The sequence below is a fragment of the Macrosteles quadrilineatus genome, unplaced genomic scaffold (genome assembly GCF_028750875.1).
Source record: "Macrosteles quadrilineatus isolate MER2022 unplaced genomic scaffold, UCM_ALF_1.0 Scaffold_2__2_contigs__length_208266976, whole genome shotgun sequence".
In the NCBI taxonomy this organism is placed as follows: Eukaryota; Metazoa; Arthropoda; class Insecta; order Hemiptera; family Cicadellidae; genus Macrosteles; species Macrosteles quadrilineatus.
The window spans coordinates 135,684,814-135,700,341 of record NW_026542595.1 but is presented as its reverse complement, the minus strand read 5'-3'; the positions used below and the strand labels follow the sequence as shown (position 1 = coordinate 135,700,341).

The 15,528-nt window shown below is 36.6% G+C and overlaps 1 protein-coding gene across 1 annotated transcript; it reads left to right on the top strand.

Moving 5' to 3' along the window:
• Positions 1-441: 441 nt before the first annotated feature.
• LOC128984928 (arginase-1-like) lies at positions 442-11,232 on the top strand. The gene is made up of 9 exons (XM_054404298.1): positions 442-728; positions 1,180-1,252; positions 1,748-1,875; positions 2,303-2,497; positions 4,720-4,790; positions 5,694-5,750; positions 7,127-7,308; positions 9,064-9,300; positions 11,126-11,232. Exons 1-9 carry the CDS (start codon positions 606-608, stop codon positions 11,230-11,232), a joined length of 1,173 nt encoding a protein of 390 aa, XP_054260273.1. The 5' UTR covers positions 442-605.
• Positions 11,233-15,528: the final 4,296 nt, after the last annotated feature.

Sequence of the window (15,528 nt, the reverse complement as noted above, 5' to 3'; positions counted from 1 at the left end):
ATTGCATTTAAGCATGATGATGTGAAGAGACAATCATTGTTTACACTTGAACTTTGTTGTCTTATTTGGGTACAAACTTTAAAGCTAGTGAAATAACAAATAATGCATAACCAAACACACTCAACAATACTGTCTTCAACTGATCCGTATATAATAATAATAAAACTGCAAGGGAGTATTTATCTATGTTAAAAGACCTGGTTATAGCTGGGCTATATGGATCGAATGTAAACTTCAGTTACGTTTATGGTAAAATTTCAATTTAGGTTTTACTTTTGAATAGACATTGCATCCTTATGTTAAAAGCTGTATCCCAGTTTTGGAATGTTTTATTTGCATGGAACATTTGCTACAGCTGGATCAATATTCAATAGATGAATGTTTACCATAGTATAGTAAACATCAATAAAAGCATAAATAAACAGTCAGCTATATCTTGTTTGTAAATCTGTCATCAAAAGATAACCTCTTGCCATCTAAACAGAGGTACATTGATAGTTTAAAACATCTTAATTCTTGGCTGACTAGACAAAATGTTTAATGTAATTGAATCTCAGTGTGATGTTTTATATCAGATGAGCTGTTGCTTGTAGACTAAGTGAGAAATGAACACCTTTTTAAGATCCGTGGTGAGAAGATTCTCTTCTCTGGCAGATAAAGAACCTGTTAACGATGGAATACCTTCGTTAAAGATCGGTGTTATCGGTGTTCCACTCAGCAAAGGTCAGGTAAGAATACTTCAGATTTATAACAGTAAACTGCCACAGTTAACATTTGGCTGATTCTACAGAATGATTACGTAAAAGAGGTAGTAGGAGTATTTTAAACCTGAGCCATGGTGTTTAGAATAACAACAGTTGGGAAAGTTTTCCCAATAAACCTATAAATTAAACAGTTTTTAAAACATTGAAGTTATATAATTCTTCACATTTTTTATGATAAATCTGGTCACATTGATTTGATTCCATAGAAATTACGTAGGTTGGCAAAAAAATTACTTGAAATAATTTGAAATTACAGTGAAATTACTTCGGCAAACCTTAAGTCACAGAAACAAATAATTTTTTCAAACAGCATCACACAATTGTAACTGTGTGTTACTTTTGCAGTTATCTAATAAAATGTTTTCTGAATCCATCTAGTATTAATAAATGCTAATAAAGTAAAACTTGATTTCAGACCAATGAAGGTGTTAGAAAAGGACCTCAGGTTATCCGTGAGCGAGGAGTTTTGAAGGAATTGAATGCTTTGGGTAAAAAAAGTTGCATTGAATCTTTTTAGGAGTACCTTACAGTATTCACAAATTTATGTCATTGTATGTTCAAAATTATATTGTTTTCATAGTTATTTATCATTGATCAATTATTACTTTATATACAAGGGCTATCCGTAAACTATAAGGTCCCCATCAGCTCATGTATAACAAAGCAAGCTAGTTAAAATCTTAAGACCATCTTCCTTAATATTTAGCCCCATGGCCATTCTACTTTCTTCTGAAGAGGCCCCTTGTAGAGGGGAAATATCAAGTTTATTGTGTTGTGAACTTTCTTTGTGCTAAAACTACCTGGAACTCTTTTCTTAGATATAATAGTTATGTATCCAATATCCTTCTTCCTTAATGATGTAGAGATTAGTTACCAAAAGTATCTATGTAATTAGAATCTGAATCAGAATCTTGCAGCGATTTAGTGTAAAACCCTCTAAAATTTATCCTACAACATTCAATATTTCCGTTGTGTTTACACAGGTCATAATGTAAGGGACTACGGTGATATAACGTACAAGTTCAGCCATGATCAGGTACAAAACACCTCCAACAGCTCTCATGTCAAGAACATGAAGGACTTGGAGGATGTGGCTGCATGCAACAGGGAAGTAAGGACAGTAGAGCTACATGGAATAATTGTTTGATAATTGAAAAGAGTGTAATGTCCAATAGAGGTGCTATCCTCAGTGAATTCTAAGACATGTTTAGGGTTTAGAATGATGTTCTTAAAATTTATAGTATTCTCTCTTAGAAAAATGCTACTGGTGTTTAAACTAAAAAAATATACCTCAAACCTAAGACCTATCGTTTCAAATTATTTGGTGAGTAAAGCTTAAGGTGAAGTAAAGACCCATGGGTCGTTAAATTTCCATTGATGATTGGGAAGACGTTAATTTTAGAAAAACTTAACATATTACAAAACGATAACCAACAAAAACATATTGTTATCGGCTGACTAATTTTCAACTTTTAACTTAACGTGAGCTGCTTAGGTCAACAACCACTGTAATATGCATTATCAAATGACTTTTTCAGGTTAGTAAGAAGGTTCAGGAGATTCTAGCAGAAGATAGTCAAGTATTGGTTCTCGGAGGAGATCACAGTGTTTGTATCGGCTCGGCGGACGGACTCATACAGAAGTACGGAGATATTGGCCTCATCTACGTGGACGCCCATGCTGACCTTAACACAGCTGATACTTCGCCTTCAGGGAATGTACATGGTATGACAGTAAGTACAACTTGTCCTTTACTAACCTAGGGATGACGTTTATAATTTTAGCCGTAATGGGTAGAGAAGGTTATGACAAAATTTCGGGTTGAGAGACAAAATTAGATTTTATAGTACGTAATTGTCGTCTCACCTGAAATTCTGTCACACCTTAAATCTGTCCAGATAGCTTAGTCTACTATGAGATAGTCCAGGACTCTAACTTGGTCGTTAATTAATTATCGTTTCGAGTTTATTGGCTCAGAATATTAATTACAACAATAATGCTTACAATGTTAAGCTTACCTTCAACAAGTGCTCATCATATCCACTCGAAAAATATGTAAAGTTAAATTTAGAATTTTGAATAACCTATCGAAATGCGAATAACCTAATTAATTAGAAACTTAACTAAAACGAGACTCGGTCGTTATACTTGGTAATCACCAAAGTAAACGTGTCGGGGAAAATTTAACTCGGTCGATCACCAGAGTCGGTCCGGGGTTTCTTAAACCAAACTTAAGCAGGACGTTCAGGGTACCGGAATAAGTACTACGGATATCGTTCTGGCAACTTAAATGATTTCCGCAGCTGGTTAAAGACAAAAGGGCAGTGTGCTCGTGCTCGTGCTCGTGAACGTGCGGGGTGCGCGTGACTGCGGCACAATAAAATAAAAATAATAAAACCTCTCTAAATATTAGATTAAACAAAAATAAAATTGGTAGCACACTAACCTGATGCTTTAGGATTCTACCAGGAACGGGGGAAATCTTTAATTGACCAGAATTTCGTAAGTTTCGATTGTTGGATTTATCTCCAAACAGCTAGCGTATTGACGGTTCGGTAGCGGGTGGACAACTGACCGAGAGGTCTGCTCTTCTGGTCCTTCTTCGCCATCGCCCCTGGCGGCGGGGTAGGTAACTAGCGTCATCCCCTCTACGATGACGTAGGACCCTTGCCCCTACGATGCCGCTGACAACACGGGTGCGGCTTACCCCGAACGTAGAAAATTATAATACTTAATATGAAACTTTTAAAAATCAGATTTTTACCCCTTGACAGATTTTGGGTCGTTACAAGGTGGTTCAGATTAAAGCAGGCTTACATAGCATCACATTTTATGGTCAGTACACTTTGCAGCCTACTCAACAACAGAGAATGTATTTCTAGACATTTCCGCAAAGAGATGTATCTCGGCCACCTTTAACCCCAGGCAGCATCCTGGTATGATTGGCAACGTTGCAAGTAGTGTGGTCTAGTGCCAGACGTCCCATAAGATAACATGGCAGACAGATGATACCAGCTCATTAATCTGTGTACTATTCATTTAAATTTTATTAAAAGATTGAACATAAAACCTATAGAATTCAAATATATATTTATTTAAATTTAAAATATATTTTTGCACATTTCAAGTGAAGTCAATATTTTTAGAGCCCATAAACCAAGCTTTTGTATTCTTAAAAAAACAAATCACACAAATACCATTAGCTGCCTCCAAACAAAACAGCTGTTACAACACTACTTGCGATGTTACCTTACAAAGGCCGCAGCCTGGAGTTAAATGTGGCCGTGGCTGTACACAGTGCTCAAAATTCATAGCTAAGAAAATCCAGCTTAATCCAGTAAAAGCTTAGTTGTCTATGAGATTTGAATCGATTCTCTTACCTCATTCAGGGTTGTGCAATGTGCAGTCCTAAAGTAAATGGTGTTAGTGTTCTTAGACTTCCCACATTTCCTACATTGGTTGCCCCCATTGTAGATTCTCAAGCAATTAAGGTATTTTCTAATGAAGGTGGCCTATGACCATTCCTCTAATCTGTCTTTGGTGCCTGGTGCCTTCTGTCTAGTTATATAAAGTTTGAGTCAACTGTAGGAGAAGGAAAGGAGTTCAGGGTTCAGGGGAGACCCAAAACAGATATATCCATCCAAAACTAGAACTCTAAAATTTTGGACGAAAACACTTTGGTTCTCCATTTACTATGTATAGGGGGAGAAAGTAAAAACATCTGGGATGTTGAAAAAAGGATGAACAAATTTTGCACACTGTACTTCTGTATTTTAGTGTACCATTACTTTTTACAATAATTTGCATTTATTTGATTTATGTTCTTATATGTTCCTATTCCTGACAATTTGCACAACCGGTACCTCCTATGTCAACATGATCGTGCATTTGTATTTGTGTTTATACAATAATAAATGTTGATTTGATTTGTTTGATTATTACAATATTGTTCTAGGTGGCACTCCTTGTAAAAGAACTCTACGATTATTGGCCTTACCTGCCTGGAATGGACTGGCAAAAACCTGTGTAAGTACACTACTTATTTGACTTTAATTTAGCTTTAGCTTTTTTAATATAGCTTCTTAAAATAATTTATGTTTGTGAGCTAAATTTTACGTTCAAAAAAATGTTCAGGAGCCCTGAAATATTACAAACCGACACAAGGATTATAAATGTTTGGTTATGGAAAAACATGTAAAACAAACAAGCGTACGTTTTGTAATAATTATTGAAGACAGAAAACTCAGTACGTTTTATATAGAGACATCCATGGAAAAATGTAAATACGGTTTTACGAGATAAAATTGGTCAGAACTTATAGGATATGAACATCTATATAAGTTTGTAGGCAGTGGCGGATCCAGAGGGGGGGCGAAGGGGGAGACCGTCCCTCCCACGGGCATACATAGACATATATTTTTTACTGCATGTAATACAGTAGTGCATACATATTGTGTAAAATAATTTGTCACACTTACTTTGGACAAAGAAATGGTATAAAACTGCCATTTTGGAGACTTAGTTTACACAAATTTTTCGGAGGGGTACCCCCGGTCCCCCAAACCCCCCAAACTCCCTGGTTCTCCCTGGTTCCCCTTGTGACTGTTCTAGATCCGCCACTGTTTGTAGGATCCTCAATAGTATAAATTTAAATATTAAAAATTTATTTTATTTAGTTTCATTGTGATTTATTTCCATGGGACGAAAATACTTCTTTTTGAGTTTGAGTGGTGTTGTATGAGTGGTTTTATTCAGGGATGATTTTTGGGTAAATTAATTACATTGTTCACAATTTTGAATTAAAGGTTTTAAGGGTTCAATACAATTAATTGCTTTGGTAAATTTTTGTCTAATATAACCCTAATACTTTTTTAAATGTCTCAATCCTTATATTTATGGATTTTTCAAAAGTAGTTTTCTCTCTTTCAGATTGCCTGTTAAGAAAATTGCCTACATCGGTCTTCGTTCTGTAGATAAGTATGAAAGGTTTGTACAAGATACCATACATAATTTATAACTAAATTAATTTTTTTAAAATTTAGAGGTTATAGTGTTCTATTATAGTACACCTTTTTTAGTTTTCACTATATTAACTCGTTGACTGCTGAAAACATAAATAATAGTCAACAAATAAAGTCAACTGCACAACAAATAAAGTCAACTGCAAACCTTTCTTTATAAATAATAATATAATGACAATTCCAAGTATTTATATTTTTAATAATTTAGTCTATGTTGAACAAAACATTACAAATTTTACTAAATGTCACTCAATACATAACCACTCAACTAGACAATCAAACAACCTGTACATCCCACCAGTTAGACTTTCAAAATTCACAAAAAGCCATAAATATTAACAATTACAACTTTTCAATAAACTTCCCATTCCATTTAGATAAATTGATAACATAAACCTTTTCAAATCAACATTATCAAGATGGCTAATTAGCAAAGCTTTTTTTTCTATAGACGATTTTTTAAACACAAATAATTACTCTGACCTCTTAACACTATTGGCCACTAGGAGGCAGCCTGCATGATCAAAAATCTTTTTACTAATTTCCTGAATATTTACAAATTGTTTAGTTTTGAGGCATTATTTACTTAAGTTTTTTATAAATTTGTGTTAGAGCATTCAATCTTAGAATTTTAAATTTAAATATTAGGCCTGTATGTACAGTTTATGCAACAAAATGTTCAATGCTTCTTAAGATGATATAGATTTAAGCATGATGTCATATTTGTGTCCTGATTTCTGACGTTGTCTATTGTAATTTTATGTTGCTGAATGACAATAAAGATTATTATTATTATTATTATTATTAACAACGTAAAGGCACTCACCCGTGGCGGGCGAAGTCCCGGCGTGCCACCAAATCAGCAAACGCAATTGGAATTCAAATATTTCAGTCTGACGAATCACAAAAGAGCAGTGGTGATTGTGCTGCGCTACCCCGAGAGTGGAAGTAGTACTTACATAGTTCACTGAAACACCCAAATGAAGCAGCACTGCCTGAATCCGTAGCCAGTGTCTTTGTAATGTGGGCCGAAGAGAGAAAATCAGAGAAACCGGTACAAAAGCATTGCCAGACGGGACTTTACGGGAAACTTTAGTACCAACCTACACCAAAATAAAGCTCACATCCTAAGCTACAAGCTTGCAACGATTATAACGGATTCTGTCTGAGGCTAAGCTCATACTGACTCAATAAATTTTAGAGGGTCTGGAGCCGACTTACGTTGGCGTGTGCCGCATTAAAGTGCTAGTGACGCCGACTAAAGTCGGCTTTTGTAGTCAACGTGTTAACTGTTTATAAAAGTATGTTTTGGCCTATTTTTGTGCATTATATTTTTTGTAGAGTGCTTTTAGACAAGTTCTCAATCCCTGCTTACGGAATGGCTGAAGTAGAGAAGTATGGAATAGACAAAGTAACGGAGATGGTGCTTGATCAGGTGGACCCCAAAGGGAACCGAGCTTTACAAGTGAGCTTTGACATTGATTCATTGGATGTTTTGGAAGCCCCTTCCACTGGGTGTTCAGGTAAGTTAAAGCCCATGTTTTACTTACACAATTTCTGCCAGACAGCTCAAACACAACATTAGTTCCAAGGACATTTTTTGGTGCAAGAACACCATCGTCAGCTGAAGTTATATGTGAAGTGACTCAGTTTGGAAACTGAAAAAAAAATCTTTTTTTCTGATATACAGACCACGGCACAACTACATCTCATTTCATTTCAATAATATTGTTTGTGTAGAACTAAATTCTACATTTTTGGTCTTATCTGCTTTAAACCGATTAAAAACGTTTTGACACACACCAAAATTACTATTTAACAAACCCCCTGGGCTTAACTCAGTTTCAAATTGCTACGTTTGAAGTTTTTGAAAACACGTGTTAAACTTGTAGTCAACAGGGCGGTTTTTTCTATATCTGATTTTGTTAAGAATATTATTTGTTTTACACTAAACACACATACTTTGCAACTGCATTAAGTTAATCTAGTCATCATCCATTAATATAGGTTCTGTGTCTGGGGCTGTAAATTCATCAATGTTCATCTTGAACAACATAAAATGCGTTTGGTGTTACATAAGTGTCCTGATAATTAAACCTGTATATCTAAAAACTGGTGTAAATTGAGCCCTTATTATAGAAGTAAAAACGTAATCAAACAGTTTATGTTTGTTGGAAATAGCATAAGGCAAAACAAATATTGAAAAACTAATTTATCCTAAATTTACATATCACTTTTTAATTGCTTGTTTAACATACGTAGAGTGATTTTCCCGATTGTTTTATTTGTTTTAGTGTATCAAAAAATAAAACAAACCTTAAGTACACGATAGGATGTCTAGTGTAGATATAAAGTCAATGGTACCAGTACTACGTTTCAAATTCCTAGGTTTCATATGTTTTGATAAGTAGTATTAAACTGTTAAAAATGACGAGCTGCTGTACCAGTGTATCATCGGTACACTGCATTTTTGTAATGGAAAGTATCGGGGAAAATCACTGTTCTAAGTAATTTTATATAGTAAGTAGTTCAAATCATTCGGTATACCTGAAAAAATGCTTTGTAAAAGTTTTAAAATAGTTATCAGCTGTTCCTATGAATTTCTCTAACATTTAATTTAGTTGAGATTTAATCGCAGCTGGTCCTTCTTTTGTTTTGATTTTAATCCCATGTTATTTAAATGGGCCAAAATCGTACTTTGAAGGCTTCCCAAGGGTTTATGGGTCAACTCACCGACTTGAGACCCTCATAAGGCACATCTACACGTTAAGGGTTTTCAAACAACATAAAGAACATTAAAATTGAGCCAGTGGTTTGGGCTGTAGGTCCGTCAACATTCAAGGAGAAGGAGGAGAAGGAGAACACAGAAAATTTTTGAATTTTCAAACTAGTTTTTCTTGGCTCAAACACAACCGTTTTTTAAATTCTTTTTTTATTTTGTTGAGAATGAGTGCCCCTATCCAATAGATGAACAATTATTTTAATAGCTTTTAATATGCCGGTCTTCCTAACTAGGATATCTTTGTAAATAGAAACTTAAAACATTTTTTGGTGGGTGGGGGGTAAAAGATATTTACTTTGCAATCTTCTTTACTAGAAATTAATTTGTATATTCAAAATGGGATTGTTTCTGGTGAGTTATGCAGTGAACAATCTGTTGGTTAAAACTGAGGTTTAACAATTGTTCTACTCATAATTGTATTAATTTTTATTATTATGGTTAATTTGCCTAAAAATTATGTTGTAAGTTTATAATTTACAATAATTTTTCTCAACAGTTTGTGGAGGATTAACTCTGAGGGAAGGAATTCATATATTGGAAATTGTCCACCAAACTGGCAGGATGAAAGTTATGGACTTAGTAGAAGTGAATCCAAATATTGGGTCAGAAAGGGATGTGAAAAAGACAGTTGATGCTGCACTTCACTTAATCAAAGCAGCATATGGATTTTCACGACTCGGAAATGTTCCCAGGCATATCAAAGATATACCCACTTACAACAGTTTTCAACCAAGTAAATAATTTTTACTAGTGATTTACTATTTTGTAAATAAACTTTAAAAATTTGGTGTATGTGGTTTATTATTTTCCTAAAGCTAATAGCAATAAAATAATAGATTGGTAATTTGGTGTATAGGTAGGCCTACACCTTGTGCATCCTGGTGGATTATAATGCATCCTGGTTTTCTGCTAAGATACTGGTAGGTATATTTTTTCGTTGGTAGTGACGTTTCCGTGACCATGGGAGAATATGTCTACAAACGGCCGCGAGGGATGATCAGAATATTGCCCCGATCACAGAAGACGGTGATTAAGTTCACACGAGCGCAGGAAAAAGCAAGAATTGTGCCGCGATCGCAAAAGACGATGATGATCTCCACATGACTGCGGGCGGGATTTAACATTTTTCCGCAATCGCAGGAGACGATTGCTATGTCTTTACGACCGCGGGAGACGATTAGGATGTCTACAGGACCGTGGGAGATACAATAATGATTTCTATTGGCCGCGAGGGATGATAAGATTTATGCCACGATTGCGCAAGACAATGATAATGTCCACACGATCGCGGGAAAAGATAAGAATTTTTCCTCATTTGTGGAAGACGATTATATCCATATGACCGCGGGTATAATACCAATTTGCCGCAATCGTGGGAGGTGATTACTATGTCCACACGACAGCAGGGGGGGCATTATAATGTTGACTGGAGTCTTAAACCTTCGCTATATCATCACGATGTTGTCCCCTGGCACTGCGGAGTGGGGGAAGGACAATTTTTATTTCAGCTGCAGTTTTTTAATACGAACAAATGAGAGCATTCTATTGGCTGAGGGAACACCATTACCGCAACAATACGGTTTGAAGCCAACGGCCTCGGTAGATCTAATGGATAGGATAACTTGCCGGGCTGAGAAACTCAGGTTCGAGGTTCAAATCATATCGGTGGCGCTAACTTTTTGTCTAAGATTTTTGCATTGTCTCGGGAAGTTTGGTTAGGTTATGACAGTTTAATTTTACAATTAAAACATAATAAAATTGAATTTGAGCGATTATAGTTTTAGATCTATTTTTTAAAGATGAAATTGAATTTTAGGCATTTCACAATTTTTTCGATTAGTAAACCTTCATTTGATTTTTATTTTAAATATTTTTTATATAATCAGCAAGTTTGTTTGGTTAGGTTAGGCCTAGTTTATGACAGTTTAATTTTATAATAAAAAAATATTTTATAAATTTTTATTTTTTAACTCTCATTTCGTCCTTGTTGAAAAACTGCAATATAGGTTATGTTATGTAAAACAACACCAGCTTGTTTGGGCGCCGTCTAGAAGAAGAGGGGAGGTGGGAGGGAGAATCATTTTCCCCACTCCGCAGCGCCAGGGGACAACATCGCGATGATTCAGCGAAGGTTTAGACTCCAGTTATAATGTTGTCTTCACGGCCGCGAGGGGTGATCAGAACTTGACCAACGACCGCGATCGTGCAAGACTACGATAGCCGCGATCATAGAAGATGATAACTATGACCACACGACCGCATAAAATAGTGTGAATTTTTCCACAAACGCGGAACACGATTAGGCCTACGATGTCTACACGACCGCGAGGGATTATCAGAGATGATTACAACGGTCGCAAGCAAATACAAGCACCATTTCTTTTATTTTCCAATTTTTTGGTGCCCCTAAAAAACCAATTGCCTAGCGCCCTAGGCACGTGCCTATTCGATAAATCGGCCCTGACTAACCTAACATAACCATGCCAAACTTGACTGGGACGGGTGGCGTCGTCCTGTAATCCAGCTACTAGGAGGTCACGAATTGTGGATATTTATAGGCATGCACTGTGGATTCGATACTCCCCAGTGTGGACTAACGACGTCCGCACGGGTGAGTACTACGAGTCTATGCTACGACTATCCGCTGTACTATCCTGATAATTAGACCAATTCGTATAATTACCAAGGCAAAAATGTGGTTCGGATTCCACTATAAACTGTAGATCCCTTAGTTGCCATTAGCTGCGTATGGGCTATTAATTAACAGCTGTGTGTAAGGAATGTCGGCCTTAGTCACTAACAAGACTACAAGATCGCGCCACTCATCCTACACACTCATCTCCATTCATACTTGGCTTAAAATACCTACTTTGTATGGTCGCCATTTCATAGAACAGTATTAAACAGTACCATTTAAAAATTCCGTTTAATAACAGTAAAGGCAAAGAGGAGGATACTAAACGTAATTTTTAAAAATGTTACAGAAAGGTTAGCTTAGAACAGTTTCATTTCAATATATTTTTGACAAAGTCACAAGATGCAGTGCAACTGCCAGGTCATACAATATGTATTCACTTTTAAAACTATCTTAAAGGTAATAGCCCAATATTGAAGAGAGAAATATATATATATACATATTGAAAAATGTACATAACAAGTTAAAAAGGTACAATCACAAATTAAAAACAGCAACTTCTAAAATGATAAAATGTCAAAGAATACTACACCTAAAACTGGACATCTTCACAACTGAAAAAATCGTCCAGTTTATAAAAGGGGTGTCCCAACAACCATAAGTAAAGCTTATTTTTAAATTCTTTTAATGGCCTATTTGCAATTAGCTTTTTGAAAAACATTGTAAATTTTTATAGATAAAATTATGTGGCTACTTGAGGTTGTATTTAAATGATGTGATTCTAAAGCAGCATTATGTTTGTTTCGTGTATTATACCTGTGATTGCCAAATTTCAGATTGTTATGTATCCCAAGGTTGTACATCATAATATCATATATATATACTAGGTGGCGTTCGCAGAGGCATCCACAAAATTGAGCGGAGTCATCAAGGGTTCGCATTATATTGTTTTTGTTAGTAAAATCGGAAACATTTAGCATGTTATAGTCCTTTAAATTCCGAACAAAATTGTACAAATCCCATTTGCGTTATTTACTCTCACCACTTACGCATGATAAAGGTTGTTGACTAACTTATGGGAGAAAGTATGTGTCAGAATGCTGATACCGTTTATTAATGCATGCGTTGCGGGTCTAAAGTAGCATTTTTACTCTTTAGGGAGTAAAAATAGTTTTTAGCCTCTATGGAGTAAAAATCAGCTGTTGTCAACTCAGTTGTAAATCTCTATTTTAAACGATTGCATGAATCGAAATATGTATCGATTCGTGCTTCGTGATCATTATAACCTACAGTCTACAGTCTCTTCCCATAGCATTTTAGCATTGCAGATACATTAATCCATTCCCACACTCAACACTGCTCACCTATACTACTTCCTTCACCACCCCCTACGTCGTGGACCTGTTTCCCTTTCTTCCCATAGCATTTTAAGATTACAGATACATTAATGCAATTGCCAAAGACAGTTCCCACACTCTGTACTGCAACCCTTACTACTTCCTTCACCATTTCCTACGTCATAGACCTGTTTCCTTCCCTTCTCATAGCATTTAAGTATTCGATACATTTATCTAACTACCCAAACAGTTCCCCCACTCTGCACTGCCAGCCTTTACTACTTCTTTCACCATTTTCTATGTCGTGGGCATGCTTTCATCCCTTCTCATAGCATTTCAGCATTGCAGATACATTAATCTAATGGCTAAAAACGGTTTCCAGATCCCACACTCCACACTGCTCACCTTAATAATTCCTTCACCACTTCCTACGTCTCGGACCTGTTTCCCTCCCTTTCCTTGGCATTATTGGATTGCAAATACCTTAATCTAATCGTCATAAACAGTTCCCACACTCCGGACAGGTCGCCTTTACTACTTCCTTCACCACTTCCTACGTCACGGGCCTGTTTCCTTCCCTTTCCATAACATTATTGGATTGCAAATACCTTATTCTCATCGTCATAAACAGTTCCCACACACCGGACAGCTCGCCTTTACTACTTCCTTCACCATTTCCTACGTCGTGGGGCCTGTTTCCTTCCCTTCTCATATCATTTTAGGATTGAAGATACATTAATCTAACTGCCACAGACAGTTCTCACACTACGGTCATATTTTACTACTTCCTAAGCCACTTCCTACATCGTGGACCTCACTTTCCGTAGCATTTTAGTATTTTAGATACGTTAATCTAATTGCCACAAACATTGCCCACACTCCGCACTGCTAGCCTACTACTTCTTTCACCATTTTCTATGTCGTGGACATGCTTTCATCCCTTCTCATAGCATTTCAGCATTGCAGATACATTAATCTAATGGCTACAAACGGTTTCCAGATCCCACACTCCACACTGCTCACCTTAATAATTCCTTCACCACTTCCTACGTCTCGGACCTGTTTCCCTCCCTTTACTTGGCATTATTGGATTGCAAATACCTTAATCTAATCGTCATAAACAGTTCCCACACTCCGGACAACTCGCCTTCACTACTTTCTTCACCACTTCCTACGTCACGGACCTGTTTCGCTCCCTTTCCATAGCATTATTGGATTGCAAACACTGTAACATTAATCTTTTGGTAATACAGAGTTCCCACACTCCGGACAACTCGCCTTTACTACTTCCTTCACCACTTCCTACGTCACGGACCTGTTTCCCCCCCTTCCCATAGCATTTTAGGATTGCAGATACCTTAATCTAATCGTCACAAACAGTTCCCACAGTCCGGACTGCTTGTCTTTACTACTTCTTTCACTACTTCCTACGTCACGGACCTGTTTCCCTCCCTTCCCATAGCGTCATAGGATTGCAAATACCTTAATCTAATGGTAATAAACAGATCCCATACCCCGAACGGCTGACCTCTACTACTTTCTTCACCACTTCCTACGTCGCGGACCTGTTTCCTTCCCTTCCAATAGCATTTTAGGATTGCAGATACCTCAACCTAATCGTCATAGACAGTTTCCACACTCCGGACTGCTTGCCAGCTCGCCTTGACTACTTCCTTCACCACTTTCTACGTCGCGGACCCGTTTTTCTCCCTTCCCATAGAATTTTAGGAATGCAGATACCTAAATCTAATAGTCATCAACAGTTTCCACACTCCAGTATGCTAACCTTTACTACTTCCTTCACCACTTCCTACGTCACGGACCTGTTTCCTTCCCTTCCAATAGGTTTTTAGGATTGCAGATACCTTAATCTAATCGTCATTGACAGTTCCCACACTCCGGACAGCTCGCCAGCTCACCTTTACTACTTCCTTCTCCACTTCCTACGTCACGGACCTCAAGATAGTGTCGTCATTTGATTATATTTATGATCCATACCGTTTCTGTTCTAATATCTGTGAAATAATGCTATCAGCTATTTCTTTATCTACTGCATTCAAAAGTCAACAGCTGATCATATGTCTTTGTTTATGTGTCAAATACTGCTTCCATAAGGATTACATTGAAACTTTGATACCCAGTGGGGCGGATTCCTGAGAGACTTTTTTAACGCCATATAGATGTTGGCACTCACCGATATGGTCTTTATCACCATGCAAAATTTGAAAACGATTGATTCAGCCGTCTAGGAGGAGTTTGCGTATTACGAAATGCATAAAAGTCGACGTATAAGAGCTTCGCTCGCTCCGCTCAATAAATTAACAACAGTCTGAATCTCCCATTCTATGAACAATTGTTTACAGTGCTCATTCCGATTAGATCTATTCATTATTCTTAAAGCTTTTGTTTGTAATTACAAAATTTTTTTAATTCTCCTGCATCCCCCCCAGAATATCAACCCATATCTTATAATGGATTGAAAGTAAGCAAAGTATGCGGTTTTTATATAATTGTTTGGAATTTGGTGTCTTAGGCGTCTCAAAAGAAAAATGATTTGGGATAATTTTGAAGGCAGATAATCAATGTGGGATTTCCAGGCTAACCGATGGTCAATGAGTATACCCAGAAATTTTGCTGTGTGTACATAGTTTGTGTTAGTTACGGAGAAGTCTTGTTTTAATGTAAATACAATGTTTTGAGTTTTTTCTTCATTTAGTAATAATCCATTTGAATGGAACCACCTTGATGCAGCCAACATTGTCTGATGAGTTGTACTGTCTAGCTCACTCAGCTTACTACCGACATGAAAGAAAGTGGTATCATCTGCATATAAAATGGACTTTTTATTTAAAGATGATGGCAAATCGTTTATATAAATGATAAACAATAAGGGACCCAGTACTGAACCCTGAGGTATACCCCATTTCAAACTTTTTTCTTGAGAGATTTTTCCATTGGTGAAAACTATTTGCCTACGGTTTTGTAAATA